Source organism: Xiphophorus couchianus, chromosome 3 (genome assembly GCF_001444195.1).
Source record: "Xiphophorus couchianus chromosome 3, X_couchianus-1.0, whole genome shotgun sequence".
NCBI classification, from domain to species: Eukaryota; Metazoa; Chordata; class Actinopteri; order Cyprinodontiformes; family Poeciliidae; genus Xiphophorus; species Xiphophorus couchianus.
The window spans coordinates 1,122,695-1,144,080 of record NC_040230.1 but is presented as its reverse complement, the minus strand read 5'-3'; the positions used below and the strand labels follow the sequence as shown (position 1 = coordinate 1,144,080).

The following is a 21,386-nucleotide window of genomic DNA, read 5'->3' as shown; positions in this document are numbered from 1 at the left end:
AAAAGGATGAATGAGAGCAGCAGAGCCGTTACTCACCTTGTTTGAGCCAGTGAAGCTGTTATTCACTGGAAGGACAGAAAACCCAGATTCTTCTGTCAGTAAATGAAATATGAATAAACCTGAAGCTGCGTGTGCCGGAGCGCTGCTGTTACCGTAGTAATAATCGAAGGTGACGTTGTAGTCGTAGTCATAATAAGGCGTTGTTGATTCACTGGATTGGATCGTCTCTTCTTCATCGTCGCTGCTAACATTTCCTGTCAGGAAACAGAATTAATTAGTTCAAACTTCAGAGTTAAAATATCCACATTTTGAAATAACGTTTTCCTAAAACCTGTATATATATATATATATATATAAATATATTTACACACACATTCTCATCCCCCCCCCCGAGATAGCCCTGGCCCCCTCGGCCCCCCAACTTTAAACGTCTAGCTCCGCCACTGCTGGAAAACCCCCACAAACATCAGAGACATTGTTGCAATAAAACCCAGAAGTTTCTGTTGGTTCCGTGGGACGGGTTTTCTCCGTTTTATCTTGTTTTTTATTATTTGTTTTATGGATGCTCATCATTTTTCTCATCCTGCTGAGCTGAGTTTGTTCCAGCTGTTGGGTCATGTGTTGGTTGGCCTCCAGCCAGAGCCAACAGCCGTCCATCACAGCGCAGAACCGGGACGGAACCGAGCCGCATGGCCGGTCCTGAATGAGGCCGAGAGGCTTCCTCAGCTGACGCCTCCTGCTGGGTCGGGTCTGTGTTTGGTCAAAATAGATATTTTTAACGTAACGTTTTGCATTGTGGGGAAGGTAGGAACACTTAGCAACCACGTAGCAGCTAGCTAAGGTTAAGCTAGCTTATGCTAAGCTAAGGGGGAATAATACAATATAGCTTTAACAGTGTAAACATATTGCAATATACATGAAAGCATAAAAAAGGTGACAAATTAAAATGTAGGGTAAGTTAATGAGTAAGAACTAAAAAATATATAAATCCTGAAAATCCCAACTTCTCAAATAACAGAGAAGGAATTAATTTCTACATTCAGTTCACTTGTGATTTAAACAGGTGAAAAATTATCTTTACATGTTCATCCAGGTTTGTTTTGGATATTTTTCTACTCTGTTGTGTTAACTCAGGTTCATCTGATATAAAAATGTCTTTAATCTGAAACAGTGTGACAAAAAGCAAAATTCTCCTGCATTCGGTATATAAAGAGGATTTACTGTCAAACCTTTTATCTCTGTTTTATAATTCAAGTCAAGGAGTTTTAAAACCTGCTGTTGTTTTAAGATGCCATCAGTAACCTGATCTGCTAATGGAGCCTCAGCAGAGCTGCCAAGTCTGTTAGCAACACAGGGTAGGAGCTAATTCAGCTAATTCAGCTAATCCAGCGGTTAAAACACTGCAGGTCTGTTCCAGCCTCATGCAGCAGCAGAGTTGATATGGGCACCAGCATGTCGGCGCCTGGGGCGGCTAGAAGAGCTGCTGTTATCCAAACAAGCTTTACTCAGAGATGCCACAGATTCAAACTTCTCTTCCAGCAGCAAATTGGTCTGAACAATAATTTACAGGAAAGAAGAAGAAAAAACAAAAAGATCTGAACAAATAAGGAGGAAAAATAAATAAGTGGAGTCCGACCCAGATCTCTGGTAAAGGCGAAAACTATTCAGACAGCAAATACGTGGTGACAGACAAACCGGGGCCTGAAAACCAGGAGGATCTGACAGTAACTGAAGCAAAATGGACAGGCTTGCAATGCTGGGGAGGGAAACCAGTTTAAACACCAGAATCTGCTGCAGCTGATCTGGGAGGAGCAAATAATGAACCCAGATGTTATGATAGAGAAATAAAATCTCATTTCAAAAACAAGCCGCAGGAATCTAAAGACTCAAAGTGAAAGTAACAGATTTTCTTACACAACAGAAAAAACCTGGAAGGGATTTAAATGTTTGTCCCTCTGCAGATCAGAGTATCCATTAAGAACCTGTTTGGGTCGGGTGACCGGCCGACGTTTGGACTCAGACCTTCCTGTTTCTGGGAAAACCTCATTTATTTCAGACCCGGTGAACTTCAGCAGCCCTCTGTCCTGAAGCTGCTTCTGACAGTTGGAAGGAAAGCAGAGATGTGTCGGGGCTTGTTGGTCCGAGCCGCAGGCAGCCTGATAAACGCCGTGTCAGCACTTTATCCCCCCCAGGCTTAACGGACCGGGCCACTCAGACCGCTCTCTGGGCCTGACATCATAGGAACTGGTCCAGAGGAGCAAAATGAGACATTAAGTCCAGGAAGGTAACCATGGAAACCTGGATTTAAGGAGAATGTGAAATCCTGCTACGGTTCAGACAAAGTCTCTATCAGGAATCAGGCTCAGATTCAATCAGCAAATAGTTTAAATCGTTTCTGAGAAAAACATGGAAGCTTCACAACGCCGTCATTCTCTTTATTCAGCCAATCTGCTCTGCAGCTCTACAGTTTTTCTAGCGGTGCTGTCATGACCTTTAACCTTTAGCCTGCTAACTGTAGAGTCTGAGATGGAGCTTTTGGCTTTGTGGTGGTTTCTGACGCTGGGATCACCCAGAAACATGTCTGCATCGCTCTGAACCAATGACATGATCGCTCATGTTTCAGGGTTTTGTCTCCCGGTTTGTTGGTGGTTTGGAGAGTGAAAACAGAGCGGCGGAGGTTTCACAACTAAACAAAGAAAGTCTGACTGAAGGCCACAGAAACAGAGATCTCATATTTCCTCCATTAATCACTTAATTATCTGCAAACACTAAATTACAGAAGACATCTAGATTAGAAATTCTGTCATTCTGGGTCAGATGGTTTCTAGATGACCAGAGCTGGACACTGATCTGCTAACGCGCTCAGAGCGGAGCTAACACGTAGTTCCAACAAGTCAGAACTGGAAGTGATCTGCGCCATCTTGGTAGGCAAGCGTAGAGCAGAGCTGACCGCAAAAAATCAAAAATATACGAACCAATGTGCATTAGAAATATACACGAACAAAATGGCTGCTGTCGGGATCGACCCCTATGAGACGGAGAAGGAAAATGTGTCATTCTGGGTAAATGTGTCTTTACCCAGAATGCATCTGATCTGATGCTACAGTGACGAATGAGTTCAGAGGAACTTCAGCTGAAGACTTTGGTCGGATAGATTCAACGTCTCAAAGGACGAACAAACTCTCCATGTGAAGAGAGAGGTTCTGGTGACTGTTTATTGTTGTCATAGCAACGCCATAGCACCTGCCTACCAAGATGGCTGTCAGCCAGTTACAAAGTTCCTGGAAGTGATGTCACATGAGAAGCATGTTTTTTTGTTGTTGTTTATCGCTTTAGGGAACTTTGAAAACATTTAGAGCACTTTGCTTAAATTTACTTTGCTGTTTATAAACTTTCAGTTTGTTTATATTCACGCTCTTATTTTGAAGTTGGTGAAGAGCGTCTATGCAGTGGTTCCATTTCCTGTCTGTATGTTCTTCCACCTGATGTTCATTCTTTACCCAGAATGCATCTCTGTAGTCCCACAGGAAACAGTTTAAAACCTGACCAGGCCAGGCTAAAACAGCAGCAGGGTTAGCAAAACTCAGCAACTAGAAAACTGAAACCGTGAAAGTTTTGCTTCCACTTCCTGAAGCGCTAACCGTTCAGAAAGGTGTGCAATACCAAATCTGACCCTGCAGAGGGCGATGTATGCCGTAACTAACGTCTCACTGACACGTGGTGGATTTCATCGTACCGTATTTTCCGCACTATAAGGCGCACCTAAAAACCTTCAATTTTCTCAAAAGTCGACAGGGAGCCTTATAATCCGCTGCGCCTTATATATGGACCAATACTGAACCACAACAGGTCTCACAACTACGGTAAGCAGCCGCCGACTTCATTTCCCCCGTAGAAGAAGAAGCGCGCGGTGCAGGCTGGGTTTTGTGTAAAGAGCCCAAAATGGCTCCTATTAAGAGACAAGCTTACGATGCAGTTTAAGCTGCAGGCGATCAGTGACGCAGTAAAACACGGGAACAGAGCAGCAGCAGAGAATTTAACATGAACCAATCAATGGTTATAGTGGAAGTGGATATAATTGTGATTTGATTTACCGTAACAGCATCAGACTGTTTTTTACGTGTTTATTGAATCGAGGAAAACTTCCCCTCCACTATATGTTACACCTTGCTGTTGTTAAAAGATAAACTGTGTCACCAAAATACCACGTCACTGACTTTACCTCAGGAAAATAATAAAACAGCTGTTTATTCATTTTGGGAATGAACAGAGTTTTCAGAACGCTGGTTTGTAATTTATTAATAAAGTTTGACTGACCTATCTGACTGTTTTGTTGACATTCCCTTTAGCGCAGCTCCATCTAGTGGATGCATAATGTAACTCCAGCCTCTACTGTAGCGGCTATTCTATGCGCCTTATGTGGAAAATACGGTAGTTTAATTTGGTACTTTAGCGTTAGCTTCTGCTAATTACTGTTAGCAGAACTAATGTTTGTTTGGTGTTTTAAGGCTAGCGCAGCGAAGCGGATGTGATGGCTGGGGCATTTTATTTTTTGCCTCCTGTGGTGAGTGAGATGTTTCTGTGACCTGCAGGGTTTCATCTGCTGTGTTTGGTTTTAGCCACAGTTATTTTAATGTTTCTCAGACAGATTCAAACATGAAAACTGAAACATGTCTGCATCGCTCTGAACCAATGACATGATCGCTCATGTTTCAGGGTTTTGTCTCCCGGTTTGTTGGTGGTTTGGAGAGTGAAAACAGAGCGGCGGAGGTTTCACAACTAAACAAAGAAAGTCTGACTGAAGGCCACAGAAACAGAGATCTCATATTTCCTCCATTAATCACTCAATTATCTGCAAACACTACATTACAGAAGACATCTAGATTAGAAATTCTACGCCTGGAGGAAGATGGGATAAGAGTGCAAAAGCTAAGCATTGCTAAAGACATTTCACTTTATTAAATATGCTTATCTTCAATGTGTAACGTGGAAATATTTCAATCTGGACAGAATGTAAATCTATATGTGAAGATTAAAGGTAAGAAAACCTGAATAAAGGTGAGCAAGCTGCTTCTGTTTATCCATTTTTCATTCTAAGTTTTTCAAATATTTCTCTGCTTTAATGTGAAAAAATATTTAGCAGCTAAACATCATTTATATCTGCAGATTATTTTGCTACAACCAGTAAAACAACAAAAATAGTTTGAAGCTCAGCTAAAAGAACTTTTCTCTGCATTCATTTGTGTTCTGAGTTTAACTTTTAGATATTTTTTATTTAATAACATCTTGAGCTGCATATTCACATATTTTAGCAATAAAACTGACGTTTTGTTTCCTCTGCTGTAGAAAAATAATAAAATCTGGAATCAAATTCTTTCAGATTGTTGTAACAGATTTAGGATCTTTTAAAGAAAACGTATCGATGCCAGTTTTCAGTCCTTTAATGTCAAATAATTCCAGTTAGTTGGATTTTTCCCGTCTGGATCATTTAGTTAAAACAGTTTGTAGAATAATTGTCACAATAAATAAAGAAAACTGATTTTTAAATGGTTTGTGGTTTCATTTTATGTACGTCAAAATAATATATGTATTCTTTTGTGTGGACTGCAGGAGGCCTGTAAAAGTACTTCCTGTTGCCTTTCTTCTTCTGGTCGACCAAACGAACGGCTGCACAACGTCTGATTAAGTCAGATATCGGCCTAAAAACCCAAAGAGTTTTCTGTTAAAACAAAAACTGCAGCTTGTCAGCAAACTCCAGAACCAGAGAAACATTTCCTAACTGAAGATGTTTTTACAGAAAACACGATAAAGCAGAAAGAAGAAAAATGGGCTGGTCAGAGGATCGACTGAGGTCAGGGAGTCATTTCTGTCCTGATTCCTCGACTGAAAGACGTTTAAAGCTGGAACCTGCAGCTCCTCTGGATTTGTTGGAAACATCCTTTTTTGGCTCATATTAATATACAAACTCCTCCACATCACTGACGACCTTCTCACAGTAAATCATGCTGTCATCCGTTTCTTCACTGCGGGTTTGTGTCTGGGTTCACTTGTTCGGTGGTTTCACACAGATTCCCACAATCAGCGACTCGACCGCAGAGTGAGGCGATAACTCATGCTCTGATGGGCTTTACTCTTCCTCAAAACTTGTTCTGTAAGTTCAAGTCATTTAGTGTGTTAGGAAGCCAAACGCTGCAGAGATATCTGCAGCATCTCAGGGACACAGAATCACTTCAAAAAGTTCTTTTATTTCAGGATTTTAATTCAAAACCTGAAACTAAAACAGATTTAATCAGAGGTGGATTAACTTGCGGTTTGAGTAACACTTTGGAGAAAATGTGTTTATAGGAGAACAGTTTTAATGTTTGGAGGTAAATTAAAGGTGCAGTAAACACCCGAACTACCGGTATGCTAACCTGCTAATGCGCTAATAGCAAAGCTAATTTTTCATTTGGTGATTGCTTTTGATAATAGCATGTTGTTATATCGCTTTAGCATTAGCAGGGCTAATGTTTATGATTAGCGCTTTAGGGTTAGCACAGCTAGCTCTTTAGCTAACGCCACCACAGTGCGTTACTTACTTACTCAGCAGTTTGGAAAAGTTTCTTCTGCCTTAAATCTATTTTATGTTATTTTTGATTAATTCATGTTAAGTTTTTTTATTTCAGTTTTTAAATTTCCAGAATTTACTGTTACTATGTAACTTCAGATTTTTTGCTAAATCTTTTGATCAGACACTCAGTACTTAATTATATTAAATTACTAAATACGTTTTGCTCTTACTTGAGATATTGTATTCATGTTATTCATGTTTATGTTTTGTTCTCTACTGTTTGGGAACGAACGTGAAGAGAGGAAATGGAATTTATGCATAAACAGACTTCAACCCCTTCAAAATAAGAGCATGAATATAATCATCTAACTATTAGAAGATTTTTTAATAGTTAATAATCTAAACTTCAACACAGATGTTGAACTTTATTCAACTGAATTTTTACTGTCAAGTAAATTCACACCTAAGAATTTGTCTGGAAAAATGAACTTAAGAGAAGCGAAGTGCGCTAATCGTTAGCAAAGTTAGCAAGACGCTAAGCTAAGAGTTAGCTCTGCTATTAGCGAGTTGTTTCCTGAATTGTTCTGAGGATTTAACCAGGTTAGAACCATCTCAGCTGAGCATTCTGGGGAAATGTGAGAAAAATTCTCAGTCAATCTGGAGTCAGAATGCTAACCGGGTCGGGTAACTGGGAACCTCCTGTGACCCGGTTAGACTCTGGGTGCTGGTTCTGATGGACATCCAATCAGAACCGAATTCATCTTTGCTTTCACCAGGCGTCTTTAATCATCTGTGGAGAAAATTCTCTCCGTTTTTTGTGAATTTTTGGATGAATTTTCCTCCTGAGGGAGGAACGGTGACGTCTTTAAATTAGTTTTAGTTTCAGTGTAATTTTAACCTCCAGGCGTTTCCTTAACAGACCATCTAACTACATAAACGTCTTTAATCCTGTAGCTGTTCTCGTTTATCTGTCACATAAACAGTTTTATGAAGAGATGTTTGCTTGATTCTCGCTGCAGCTCAGAGATTTTAGCGTAAACTCAGGTAATCCAGCGTTTCTTTCCTCGCTCATCAGCAGGATTAACGTTTCAAACAAAAGTCTGTGTGACGGCGGACCTGCAGCGTTCAGGTCTCTACAGGTCCGAGAGCCTGTCACACAGCACAGATCTCTGATTCCCTCGGCTGGCTGAGAACAAATGTTTTCTTTTTTCATTTTAGTCACAAAAACCTGAATAAACTGGAACAGAAATGAGATTTCCTAACAGCGAAGCTGCAGAATGCCCCTTTAATTTCATTTTGACTGATACCTGATTTATCTACAAAAACACTGAGGCAGAAAAACTTTCTGGGGTGTAAATACTTTGGTAAATACTTTGGTAAATACTTTAGTAAATACTTTAGGACCCGGTGCTAAAACTGTTTCCTCTTTAAGGCTCTGCAGATGAGAAAGCTGCGAGTGAAATAGAGCAAAAACCGTTTTCTGGTCGTTCAGCGGACTGACTGGGGTCAGTTAGGAGGTCAGAGGTCAAAGGTCACTCACCGTAGCAGGAAAACAGGATCAGGGCAATCGAGAGAGAGAGAGGGACGTTCATCCTGGACGAGACGCTGGAGCCGACTGAGACTCTGAGCGAGAGGAGGAGGGGGCGTGGCCTCAGAGAGAGAGAGAGCTGGATCAGAACCTGATCAGAACCAGAATAAAACTCCTTTAGGACAGGAGCAGACAGAACCCTGATGACATCACAGGACATGGAGAACAGGGACAGCATTCAAACTTCCCTCAGAAATGTTCTGATGGGATCCGAACCCACAACCTTCTTCTCAGCGTTAGCATTAGCAGCAGCAGTGGGGCGGGGAATCAGGCAGATCAAATGAGATCCAGTTTTTCCTTCCAGCTGTTTTCTGGTTCAGTTTGTTGCTTTGATCCAAGTCAGTACTCTTCCAGCCAGCACCAAGTCCTGTGTGACCTCACCGTCCATGCAGAGACAGAAGCTCATCAGACCTACAGAGATCCTGCCTTCATCGATCAACTTCCTCCTCCTGCTGCAGCACCTTCATCATCATCAGGCCAGTTCTGGGGTCCAAAACGCCAAACTCTGTCCGTCTCTCTCAAAGGTTCCCTCTTTAGTTCTCAGTGTCAGCAGTAGGGAAAGATAGACTAGATGATTTGATTATTTCTGCTGTACTGAGCCTGGCAAAACTGTCTTACTAATAAAATATGAAGCATAAAATCTAAAAGATGTTGTGGACATTCAGTTAATGAGTCGCCTCAAAGTTCTTTGATGGTTGTGAAACAGCTCTGATGTTTGATTCTGGAGAGGAAAAGATGGAAAATGTTTTATCATTTGCTTTTAGCCCAAAACTAAATGTGAAACATCATCCTTGGGACTCACTGAGTCACTAAAACCAACCTGGTTCAGTAACAAGAGCAAGTTGTAATAAAGAGAAGGAGCGTTAACAGGTGTTAACAGGTGAGCTCTGTGAAACTAGTTGGCTGCAGGCTGATCAGTCTGGATAATTCACAGGGGGAAGAAGGGAGGGACGCCTGGATGGAGGCCGTCAGGAACCAGGCGAGTCGTTCTGGACACCAGCTTTAAACAGAGTTTATCCAGTTCTGGATAAATCCCAGCAGATTTAGGAAACTCAATTCACCCGTTAGACGGAGAGCTGGCAGCATCTCCTCTCTCAGAGGGGGCAGTAGAGAGTGGGGGGGGTGTTGCGCAACAAAATGCTTTATAAACTAAATGAAGGTTTTGTTACATCTGAATCCTCTTCCTGTTCCACTGCTGCTCATTTCTAGTGAGGCAGAACCAACAGATAACAGGAAATGATTGCACCATTCTGGGTTCTGGTTTTGGTTCTGTTCAACTCGGCTCCCTGTCAGCCCTCCCCAGTTAAACAGATTTATAACTCCATTGTTCCCAGTCATGTCTCCAGAGAAGAATCAGGGTTTCCTGATGGATTGTTGGCCTGCAGACATTTTTCCTGCTGAGAAACACGAAGAGTGTTTGCTGAGGCCAGAGGATCCAAATCTTCTCCTCTTTTGGGGTTAAAAATGTTAAAAAGCTTCTGGATGAAGGAAACTTTCCGTTTCTCTGCATTCATTCCCAACATGAAGATGACTCTGCAGCGCCCTCTGCTGGTTGACTTCGGTAAAGTCACTTTAATGTCTGGTTTATTATCTGCAGCCTGTGTTCATCTGAACCAGGAACAGAACCGAGCGCAGAGCCAGACTCTGATTGGCTGTTGATATTAAAGAATAAATGTCCAAAGTAAATATTTATCTTGCCAACTAAACATTTACCTGAGAGGTACTTAAATATTAAGCACTCAATTTTCAAATGTTTACTTTGAACCTAAATATTTTGCTGGTGAATTAAATATTTAGTTATGAATCAAACCTGAAAAACAACAAAAACAGGAAGTTTTCATGAAAGATGAGTTTTCTAGTGAAAATGTGACATTTTGCAGGGATGTCAGTGAAAACTGTCAAGTTGTAATATTCTGTGAAATTACATTTTCTGAAGAATAACTTTGTGAAACAAAATGTACTTTTAGGAGTTTTACCTCATCATGATTTTTTTCTTGGAGAAAAGACGAGCAAAAAGTCAAACAGCGCCGCCTGTTGGCCGCTTAGTTGAATAACTGGATGAAAAACAATGAGAACAAAAATCTGCTTTCATTTAATATTGACAAGAAAACTCGAGCTTAATTTATTCACATAAAAATATTTTCATCATTAAACTACGAAGAACTGTTGATTTTCATTAACTATAAACTTGTGATGATTAATCACATGATGATAATTACTTTAAACAAAACTCTAAACCCAGAAAGTTTTGAAAACATGAACTTATTTAAACAATAAAAGCTTCATGAACTGGTTCAGGTTGGAAAACAGATCAGAAAACTGAATTAAAAATAGAACAGTTTGGTTAATAACTGATCGATCGGGAATACTCAGAACTTCTGCTTCCTTGTTCCGTCTCAGCGGTCCTGAACGCCGCAAGGGATGATGGGAAATGTAGCAACTTTGTATTTTTCTTTTAGGAGTTTAACTCTGGGACGTCACACGGAATGAGACGAAGACGAGTTTCTGGGTTTCAGGTGGGATCAGAGGAAACACCTGGTGTTCGTTTCCATGGAAACCACCTGAGCGGTTTGATGTTTAACAGGTAATAAGGAAGTGACCTTTGATCTCAGCACAGACTTGGTTCCCAGAGGATTGGACGGGAAGCGAAGCGGTTTGTTGTTGAACGTCTCTGTTGCTGTGGATCTGTTGTCAGAAAACGACAGAAAACGACAAAAAACAACAGAAAAACAACAAAAAACGACAGAAAACAACAGAAAAACCACAGAACGGCGTCGACCTGCTGCTGGTCAGGATGAAGCTGGACGTGAAAATCGAGATGCTGAAGTTTTGCTTCACAGTTTTAAACTCCGTCTTCCTGGTGAGTAGGCCTGTCGCGATAAATGATAAATCGATTAATCGTACGATAAATTAAAACTATCAACGTCATTTTAATTATCGGCATTATCGTCTCTTCCGGCCTTTTTCTCTTTCTGTTGATGACACCGAATGAAAAAAGGCTCAACTCCGGTGCTCTCCACTGACCCTCCTTCCTCATTTCCTTAGTGTAAAGCTCAGCGCAGACAACACGATCTTAGAGCTGCCAGCCGATTGTCGGCCCATTTTCAAAACCTGACAGACCACACATTAGCCGACAGAAATCCTAGTTATAACGGTTCGATCGGTTCGTTCCTGCCGTGTGGTGTCCAACAATGGGCACCAAATAATGGCTACAAGTCCAGTTAACTAATTTTAAAACCAGGTATTAATCAATGCTTTACTACAATCTACTTGCAATGCATGTGGCTAGTGTCAGCGTAAAGTCCTGACTGAATGAAAATCATTAGAACCTGTTTATGTCACGTTAACGAAGAACAGCTGAAAAGTTACCGGGTTTATCAACTGCGGTAGCAATTTAGCTCCAACTCCTCCTCTTGTCATTTCTATATTCTTTGCATGTTGAATAAACATTAATGTTGTTTCCACATATCATCTCCAATGTCCGCTGGACTTCGGGTTGCGCCGTGTCAGCTGTTTGGGATTCCCCTCCGTAATTTACCCTTAGAAAACACGGAGGAGAATCCGCGCTGTCTGATTGGCTACCTGTCACATTCAACAGGTGTCTTTAAAGATCCCAGTCGGGAAAACCCCTGATTTAGATCGGAGCGGCAACGATGATCTACCATAACACACCACACAATCTTAGAAAGACCAACGTTTTAAGATTGTTGTAAGGGGAAAAATAGGAGCAAAAATCTGTAGTGTGAACTATTGCATCAGGTAGTCGATGTGCCCATCTTCTCTATTTAAATCTAATTATTACTGAAGGGCAACATAATATACAGGCTTCATAATCTGCACTCTTTTGGTTGAATGCAGTATTTATTTACACTTTGGCTTTATGTGGTTTAGTTTTTTTTTTCCAAGTGAGATTTTTGTTAATGGAGACTGAGAATCCATTTTATTTTTGTTTTTGGTTGTTTTGTTTATTTTATTGATCATTTCCAGTGTTAAATATTCTTTTGAAAATAAAGTGTATCTATCTTTGGCAAGAAATCGCATGCATTATTACGTCATTTCCATTAAATCAGTGTAAAAAGCTCTTCAAACAATATTATCGTTTATCGCAATAATTTTTGAGACAATTAATCGCTCAGCAAAATTTGCTATCGTGACAGGCCTACTGGTGAGTTTCTCCTGGATTTTCATCATGAACTTGTTTTAAGTCATTTAAATCAGGTTCTTCATGACGCCTAACTGGACATTTGGTTTTGTTTGTCATCTTTTTAAATATTTCTCAAATGTTTGGCTTATTCTTCAGAGTTTAATATTAACTTGTGATGTTTTTTGAAGAACATTTCCTGTTTCCAGATCCAGTTCTTTGCTTTCAGTCCTTCTGTTCCTCCTGGTTGTTTTGTTTGTTGAGACAGGAAGTGGCTCCTTGTAGCAACAGGAAATGGTCATGTTGAATCTTTTCTGTAAAGGAGTTCCCCAAGGCTCAGTCCTTGGACCTGGAAACAATTGATCATGATATGAAGCTGCCTCTTATGGGGTTTTAATGGCTGTTTAAGCAGAGGCCTTCCAGGGAAGAGCCATGAAGTGCTATAAATAAAATAATTGATTGATTATTGATTTAGGGACGCCCAGGATTCAGATGTTTTTCTTGCTTCAACACACCTGAGCTGAAAGGTTATATTGTTTCAGACTTTTTCATCATTTTATGACTTGTTAAGAAAGAGATTTAACTGTTTTGATCGGATGATTGGAAGTACGGTGGCCCAGAAAGATCAACAAAATGCAAAAATCATAACACAACAACAAAATGCGCGTAAATTCAGTTTAGCATTAATTTAATTTAGCTATTAATTACATTTTAGCGTACATTTTGTTTTAGTGTAGCCTAAATTTTGTTTAAACAAAAAATTCAGTTTTAGCATAAATTCCCTTTGTGTATACATTTCATTTTTGCCATATTCAAATTTTTGTTTTAGGATTTTTTTTTTTTAGCAAAACCTAACATAAGTTTTTGCATAAATTAAATTTTAGCATAAATCCCACCTTAACTCACGTTCTGGTCCATGTTAGCGTGTCCAGCTTGTCTCTGAAGGCCTTTGCTTCTGCAGCCTCAGCTGCTGTTGCTCCGATGCTTCGCTCACCTGTCACCTGTTTCACCAACATAAACATGATGCAGGTCTGAACTTCAGTTGGACTTTCTCTGCAGGTTCTGGGTCTGAGCGTTATGGGCTGTGGAATCTGGATCCTCTTCGACTCTGGAAGCTTCCTGAATGTCCTCTCCTCTGGTACCAAAATTAAAATAAATACTTTTATTTTAAGGAACAGCGTAACATTTATTCAGGGTGAGGAAAATCTCCCCAGAGGAAAAGATGAAAACTGAAATTTCCAGTAAAGTAAATGTAAATAAAGCAGATTTTAATTCACAGTTTTTTTTCTAATGGCATCAGAGTTTATAGGAACTTTTAATTAATAATCCACCACTTCCTGTTTCTCTGGGTATAAATATGACTTAATATAAACCTATTTATTTTTGCCATCTGAAGTAAGGCAGATGGGTTTTTCTGCCATCCAATGAATTAAAGAAAAAGAAACATTTCTGCTAAATTTTCAATAGTTTCAGTCAAACAGTTTGAATTCTGGTGGCTCAGAACTAATGCAAAAAAAAAATTATGTTGCTTTTGTATTTTTTATATTTTTTGTGTTTTTTATATATTTTTATTTTTTTTTGTTTTTTGTATATTTTTATATTTTTTGTGTTTTTTAAAATTTGTAATGTTTTTGTATTTTTTCTGGTTTTTTGTATTTTTTGTGTTTTAAAATATTTTTTTGTATCTTTTGTTTTTTTGTGTTTTTTATATATATTTTGTGTTTTTTTAAATATTTTTGTTTTTTGTATTTTTATATTTTTTATGTTTTTTTGTATTTTTTATATTTTTTGTGTTTTTAAATATTTTTTTGTATCTTTTAATTTTTTTAATGTTTTTTTGTGTTTTTTATATATTTTGTGTTTTTTTTAATTTTTTTGTTTTTTGTATTTTTATATTTTTAGTGTTTTCTAAAAATTTTGATGTTGTTTTTGTATTTTTGATATTTTTTTATGTTTTTTTGTATTTTTTATATGTTTTGTGTTTTTAAATATTTTTTTGTATTTTTTAATGTTTTTTTGTGTTTTTGTATTTTTGTGTTTTTTATATTTTGTGTGTTTTTGCGTCCAGAGGAGCTGCAGGTGGTGGCAGCGGGTCTGTTTGTAATCGGTGGAGTGGTGGCGCTGGTCAGCCTGACTGGGTGTACTGGAGCGGCCCTGGAGAAACGCTTCCTGCTGCTGGTGGTGAGTTTCCCATGATTCCCTGCTGTGGGGAAAACAGCTGCTACCTGCTCAACACTCTGAGCGCTCTTCCTCCTCAGTACTTCTGCTTCCTCGTCGCCCTGGTCCTGGGTCAGCTGTACGTCACCGTCCTGCTGCTCCTGAACAGAAACAAGGTCAGGCCACTTCACAGCGGCTCTATCGCGTAAAATCTACTTTTTTTTTCAAAATGTTTTAATGTTTTTCCCTCATCAAAAATAAACCTGGAGTTTTGCTTTGACTCTTTCATGTCTGAGAAATATTTTAATCTCCATGGCAACCATTCAGCTGTAAAACACTCCTGGGTGGACGTAACACTCCCGCCTCCTCGCAGCTCCTTCAGACTAGCCAGCAGCAATTAGCAAACATCTGCTGAGCTTGTTCTAGGAACTGCTGCAGAGCAACACTGGTAAAAACGCTAAAGGGTTAATAAAGGAGCCATGTTGGGACAACGTCCTGAAGGCGGAACTTCAGAAAGAGCAGGAGTTTTTAAAGATACAGAGGCCTAATTAAATCAGGAAGTAAATATTTTTTTTAAGTCATGTTTGATATATTTAGCATTTTTATAAAAGAGTTACTTGAATGTGCTATGAAATGGCATTAAGTGCCTGGAAAACACATAACACCGCTCCTTTAACTTCTTACCTGAAGAGGTCTGTTGGATTGATTCTAGAGGGAGATCATTTAAAGAGTTTCCAGGGTCAAAGGTCATTGTCATTTTCCTTTCATGTCCGTCATTGGAGTCCATCAAAACAGTTGAAAATTGTTGAAGCTGCATAAAACAGCTAAACAAGCCCGAGGCTCAGATGTTAACTCAAAAGTCTAACCCTGAGATTAGGAGGATGTCATGAGGAGACCTAGCAGACCAGCACCTTATCCTGGGATGTAAAAGTGTGTCGTGGATTTACTCTGCTGTGCACAGAAATAATTGGCAGAACATCTAAAAGTGATCTTGGTAACGGTTGTGAAAATAGTGACTAGTGAACAGAAGAAGGAAAAAGTAAAATTTTTCTACACGTAATCAGTTTGTTTCACTCGAAAGACAAGAATGTAAATGTCGATATTGTTGGGCTGCTTAGGCTGGTTCACACCAGCACTGTTTAATCCGCTGTAATCCAATCCAGTACAGCCCGGTTTGTTTGTGGAGGTATGAATGAATAATCAAACTCTGAAGCGGACCACAAAGCTAATAATGGTTCATCGGTTCAGTTGAACTCTGGTGTGGTTTGAATGCATGTGTGAATGTTTCAGTCCCTTTTCGTGTGTTATTGTGTTTAATTCAGTCTTTCTCGAAGATCGCAGCTTAGCGTTTTTTTCCCTCACCAGATCGATGGTAGTCTGGCTCAAACCGTGAATGACATCATACGTCAGTATGGAAATAGCAGCAGCAGGGCCGACAGAATCATGGATAACATTCAGCATTTTGTGAGTTTCTCCAACATCACCTCTGTCCTAGCTCAAATAAAGATGCCTGGTTAATATGTGTCTTTATTCTGGCTCACAGACTAATTGCTGTGGAATAAATGGACCAGACGACTGGCTCAAGAACTCCTTCATTCAAACTCTGAACCTGACAAGTCAGAACGTGCTGCCGTGTTCCTGTTTCCAGTCCTTTCAGCCTAGCATAAACTCGTCCTGGTGCTTGGAAACCAATAACACCGATGAAAGGCTGCTTGGAACAGGAACTGGGATTTTTAATGAGGTACAGTCGACTAAAACGAACAGCAGAATTCTGGATCCATAGACGTGTTGCAGCGTGACGTCATGTGTGCACGATCCCGCTGCAGGGCGAAAAGCTGCCAACGTCTGATACGTAAAAGAAAAAGAGGCGCAGTTTTGGTCAGGAAAGTTTTAATTAAGAAAAAATAGCGAGGGAGAGGGAAGTAGGTCAGTTATGCTAGCTTGACTTTGACAACCTTAACATGTAGATGTGCTGTGGAATTTGGAGTTTCGGTTCAGTTAAAAAAAAACGTCTCTCACATCAACTCTGACAAATGATCAGTAGAGCAGGGCTTCAAATTAGCTTAGCTAATAGCAGCAGTAGCTAATCTATCGCAGCGACCACTTATCAATAATCACAAAATAAACATCAAACATAAAAACATAACACTAACGGACTGAATGTTCTGCTCTTTGTGTGGGAAATGTTTGCATATTTTTTGTTGCTGAATCCTGACACACAGTGGCGTTGTTGTCAGTCGGTTTCTATGGCAACGAGTTTGCGTGAAGTATAGCCGACACAGTGAGCGAGAAAAAAGAAGAGTAGGAATGGTTTGGAGTTTTTCTGCGTTATTTCTCCTGTGGCTCTCTGCACTGAATTAATACACCTCCAGGTTTCAGTTAGTTAACGGATGGAACGCAGAAGAATCGGCGTTTTGCCCTTCGATGTGCTAATTTGCAACATTTCCGGATGTAAACAACATGCAACGCGTCTACACTGAGAATCCTCACCTGATAATGAGCTGATTCATTGCAATGATGTGTTTAATGCTGCAGAGCTGCATTGAGAAGATCAACCAATGGCTGCAGGAGAACGTCATAACCATCGTTGCCATGGCTGCATTCCTCGTTTTAATCCAGGTAAGAATAATCTGAAAGGTTTAACCTCCACTCATTCCTCTTTCACTGGGCATAAAACGAGGAGGGAGTATAAAAACTGCAAATTATATTATCAGTAATTAGATACCATCTAGTGGTCGGAGTGTGAACTACACCTGGTTTATTAAAGAGGAAACATGCAGCCGGCAGGTTAACTCAGTAAATAATCTTAACCCTTAACTAGATTCTGCGGTAAAATATACATTTAGGCTGAGAAATGTCTTCTACATATCATACATCAAAATAGAGAACATGTGATCAAAATTCTAAAATTTATTTCTAATTTGGGATTTAAAGCTTTTAGTGACACTCGCAACTAAGCAATGGAAATGAGCAAAATGTAGGTATGTTTGTAGAAATAGGAAATTGTGAGTCTATATTTTCATTATGCAATACATAAAATTAAAATATGAGTATTGATTAATTAACATAAGTACATACGGTAATAGAATATTCATTATGAAACGGGATGGAAGCCCATTTCCACCATGAAAAAGTCTTAAAGTCATAATTATCATAAACAGCAAAATCACAAGTAATAACATTTTTTGTACAATTTGATATAATTTCAGTCATTAAGGTTTTAAGGACGGATTTCTGCATTTCAGTTGTAATGCCTGTGACTGCCTGAAGGGGGTGCTAACGGCCCTTTGCTCTGCAGATCATCGGCCTTTTCATCGCTGGATCTCTGTTCCGCATGTTTGGAGAAAAAGACCCTTTAAAGAAAAACAAGCGGCTCGTTGGTGAAGACGACGCCGACTCAGACTCCGAGCCCGAGCCTGAGCCCGACCCGGATGGCGGGGAGCAGAACCACGCCTTCATAGACCCGGATGAAGGCGCTGCAGAACCAAACTACAGGACAGCTGGAGATGCCAACAACATGGCTGACCAGTACAACCAGAACCAGGAGCCATTTCATTACAACCAGAACCTAGAGTACCAGAACCAGAACCAAGGGTACACGCCTGCTGGAGATGCCAACAACATGACGTATGACCAGTACAATTACAACCAGAACCAGGGCTTCCAGGGCCAGAACCAGGGCTTCCAGGAGCCACTTAATTTCAACCAGAACCAGGGTTACCATGGTTACCAGGAGGCTAGTCAGCATTATTAAACAGACTCAATGTTGTAAACATAGCTAAAATAGCTAATTCAAAATGAGCTATTTTGTATAAAATCTAGTTTTTTTCCTGTAAATGTTTTCTATTTTTACAAAGTTTCCTGTACTGAACTAGTGGTTAATAATCAGAAACAAAACCACAGAAGATCCGCTTTACGCCGGAGACCACAGCGCCGTTTCATCTGTAACCATCAATCAAACTATCGTCTTGTCACGTTTATTTACTTTGAACTCACGTTTAATCTCGAGAGATTTTGCGAGATTTCCCGTCTGACATCTGAAGGTTGGTGATTGGAATCTGTTCATGGTTAGTTTGTTGTGTATCGTGTATTTTCTCTCAGATTTTGAAAATAATCGTCAATTTTAAAATGCCGCTGTGTGAACCAGGCTTTAGCAGGGAGCTGTAGTGTTTTCTTTTATTGTTGTTAAAAATTACACTTGCACTGGTGTAAATTTGAATGACTAGATGAAAATATCTTTTATATTTGACCATGTTGTAGAAATAAAGTATCACATATTGATATTTATCAGTTTCCTACATTCTTAACTTATTGTTAATTATTATTCTGAGAACTCAGTAACATGATGACTGTCTTTATATAGATCAATATTGTTAATTAGTAGCTTATAATTAAAGGAAAATTCAGCAAATTTATTTAAAAAGTGTTTCTGTATCCAGTATTAAGGAAGAATAATTTCTAAATTAACTTTGGAAAAAAGTTTGGCTCTCTCTTCCTCAAACTCCCAGGCCCTCTCAGCGGGCGACGTGCGGCCACAAGGAAACAACACTGCATGTTAACGTCACAGAATTACAGAGTTTAATCCCATACAAAGCAACGTATGAATCAACAACAAAACTGCAGAGGAACAGAGATATACATTCATTACCTGAGACAGGAAAAAATAGAGAAAGAAAAGGCAAAGACGCGTCTTTGGAGAGAGCTGATGCAAAAAAGCAAAATAGTGGCAGCTCCCTGAATTTTTACTCCTGTGCACGAACTCTTATACTGAAGGTGTGTCTTTCCTTTTTAATATATTCAATTAAGGCGTTCCTCCGGTTGACCAACTGGAAGCTACCTTGGACACTCAGAGAAACTTAGAAACTCCCCCTAATTTACGCCAAAGATCAAAGGCCATTTGCTCTCTGGTAAAACAAAAGAGCCAACAGCTGCGTCCTGGCCTCCTGGGTTCTACGGTCATTTGCGTAAAGAAAAACATGAGATAAGATTTCACAGATACCTGTGGAATCCGAAGTCTCTCCCGTTATCGCTCCTTACATAAATTCTCAGGAGAAACTTAAATCCAGTAATTTTGGTTCAAGGAAAGGTTATCTTCACAAAACCCCAGTTTTGCTCCTCTACAGTCAGCACCTCAAAAGATTAAGTCTTGCCAAAAATAACATCTAAAATCAACAGAACAAAATGAGGTATAATTCCTTTTCTAACCTATGAAATATAATATTCAATCCTAAGTATAAACCATTTAGCATAAATCCTGAGCAATTTTCTAATACTAAACAAAACATTTTCATTCAAACAATTTCCATTTGATTCTGATATAGTCACAGATAGTACAATTTTCAAATACATTCATCATTTACTAGATTAGTGGTTCTACAATTAGATAATACAATCTTCGTTAAAACATGCTATTAATACTTTAAAAAATGTCTTAGAAATTAAATGTTAGAGGTTTCAACATTCTATGTTGTATTCAGTTTTACACCATCCCAGATGTTGGTTCTGGAAGACTTTTGATCTTCTGTGAACCAAACAGGCTTCTCTCCTCCAGGCTCAAGTGATTCTGCCCTGCAGGAGATGCTAATTTTATGGCCTCCTGTCCTCTGATAACACAGCAGGAGCCTCATAGAGAGATTTCCTTTGATCTGCATTTGGTTCCTGTAGTTTTTAAATGCTTGCCCATCTGGTTTAGTTTTAAATCCTTGACACAAACCTGTTCAAAATTAAGAAATTTGTTCAAAATAAGAATGTTCAATATACCTTTTACACATGCCGTAAAATTAACTGTATTAAGCACTAAAAATAATCATTTTTCCTCAACACCAGGAAGCAGCAGCAGAACCAGAAGTTGAAAATCTGCCTGTTGGGTTTAATGTGACCAAGAGACTCTTGTTTATCTTAACATTTTTATTAAATATTAAATGATTTATTCAGTATTCAATAAATAGAAAAACATTTTCAGGCATCTTGTAGAAAAGTTACAAAAGTACACAAAGACAGCCCCACAGAGACAGTGCAGAAAATCTCAACAGTTAAAAACAATTTTAAAATAAAATAGTTTCATACAGTAAAGGAAAGAAAATGTGACTCCATAAAATAACAAAGCTGGATAATCCAGAAGATAAATAAACAATAATTCAAGCGTCTCTTTCTGAATGCAAACAGAAAACTAGACATGTCCATCCGTTTCTTAGACCCTTCTCCCACTGGGTCAGGAGGGGGCGCTGCGCCTCTCCAGCTGTCAACAGGCGAGAGGCGGGGTCACCTGGACAGGTGGTCAGTCCGATAATTTAAATTAAAACTCAGATCTGAGTGAATTTACAGGATTTGTTTGGAAGATCAGTCCAGCTGACCTGAAGGATCCTGTGTTCACAGAGCAGATCCGGTTTTCTGCTCTGCCACCGCCATCACCTGCTTCCTCCAGCAGGTGATGCACTGCATGAGCTTCACCAGGACCAAGAAGTCCGGGTGGCCCGGGGCCGGACTGCTGGTGAACAACGGGACTGGACAGGCGTCCACACTCTGAAATCAATCAATCAGTCAGTCAATCAAATGTCTGCTTTCTTACAAAACCTGTGAAAAACACCTTATCCTTCCTCCGTTTCTAATTTGATCCTTCCCTTCATCATCGTTTCGCAGAAACTCACCAGGTGTTGCAGCAGCTCTCCGTTGAACGTCATCATGTGTTTCGCCAAAGTTTCCGTTTTGTCACGTTTGTTTTCGTCAACGTAACGTTGGACTTCCACTGTGCAGCTTTGCTTCTGACAGAGTCTGTCGGCCGACTGCAATGAAAACATTTTATGAGAAAATTCATAGAAAACCTGAATGACTCAAAACTAGTGGACACACTTCTGCTAACATTCTAATAGTGATGCTAACTATTCATTTAGCAATTTTGGCTAAGTGAAAACTTTTAGCGCAGTTAGCTTCCCCTAAATTAATGTGCAAAC

General features: G+C 39.5%; 1 protein-coding gene across 1 annotated transcript; it reads left to right on the top strand.

Moving 5' to 3' along the window:
• Positions 1-10,434: 10,434 nt before the first annotated feature.
• Positions 10,435-18,306, top strand: LOC114141595 (CD82 antigen). Its single transcript, XM_028012228.1, has 8 exons — positions 10,435-10,998; positions 13,339-13,417; positions 14,348-14,460; positions 14,538-14,612; positions 15,802-15,900; positions 15,980-16,177; positions 16,972-17,055; positions 17,735-18,306. Exons 1-8 carry the CDS (start codon positions 10,933-10,935, stop codon positions 18,188-18,190), a joined length of 1,170 nt encoding a protein of 389 aa, XP_027868029.1. The 5' UTR covers positions 10,435-10,932; the 3' UTR covers positions 18,191-18,306.
• Positions 18,307-21,386: the final 3,080 nt, after the last annotated feature.

Coding starts and splice junctions, on each gene's coding strand:
- LOC114141595 (XM_028012228.1), top strand. CDS start 10,933: ATGAAGCTGGACGTGAAAATCGAGATGCTGAAGTTTTGCTTCACAGTT. Junction 15,901..15,979: donor TGGATAACATTCAGCATTTT/GTGAGTTTCTCC, acceptor TCTGGCTCACAG/ACTAATTGCTGTGGAATAAA. Junction 16,178..16,971: donor GAACTGGGATTTTTAATGAG/GTACAGTCGACT, acceptor TTAATGCTGCAG/AGCTGCATTGAGAAGATCAA.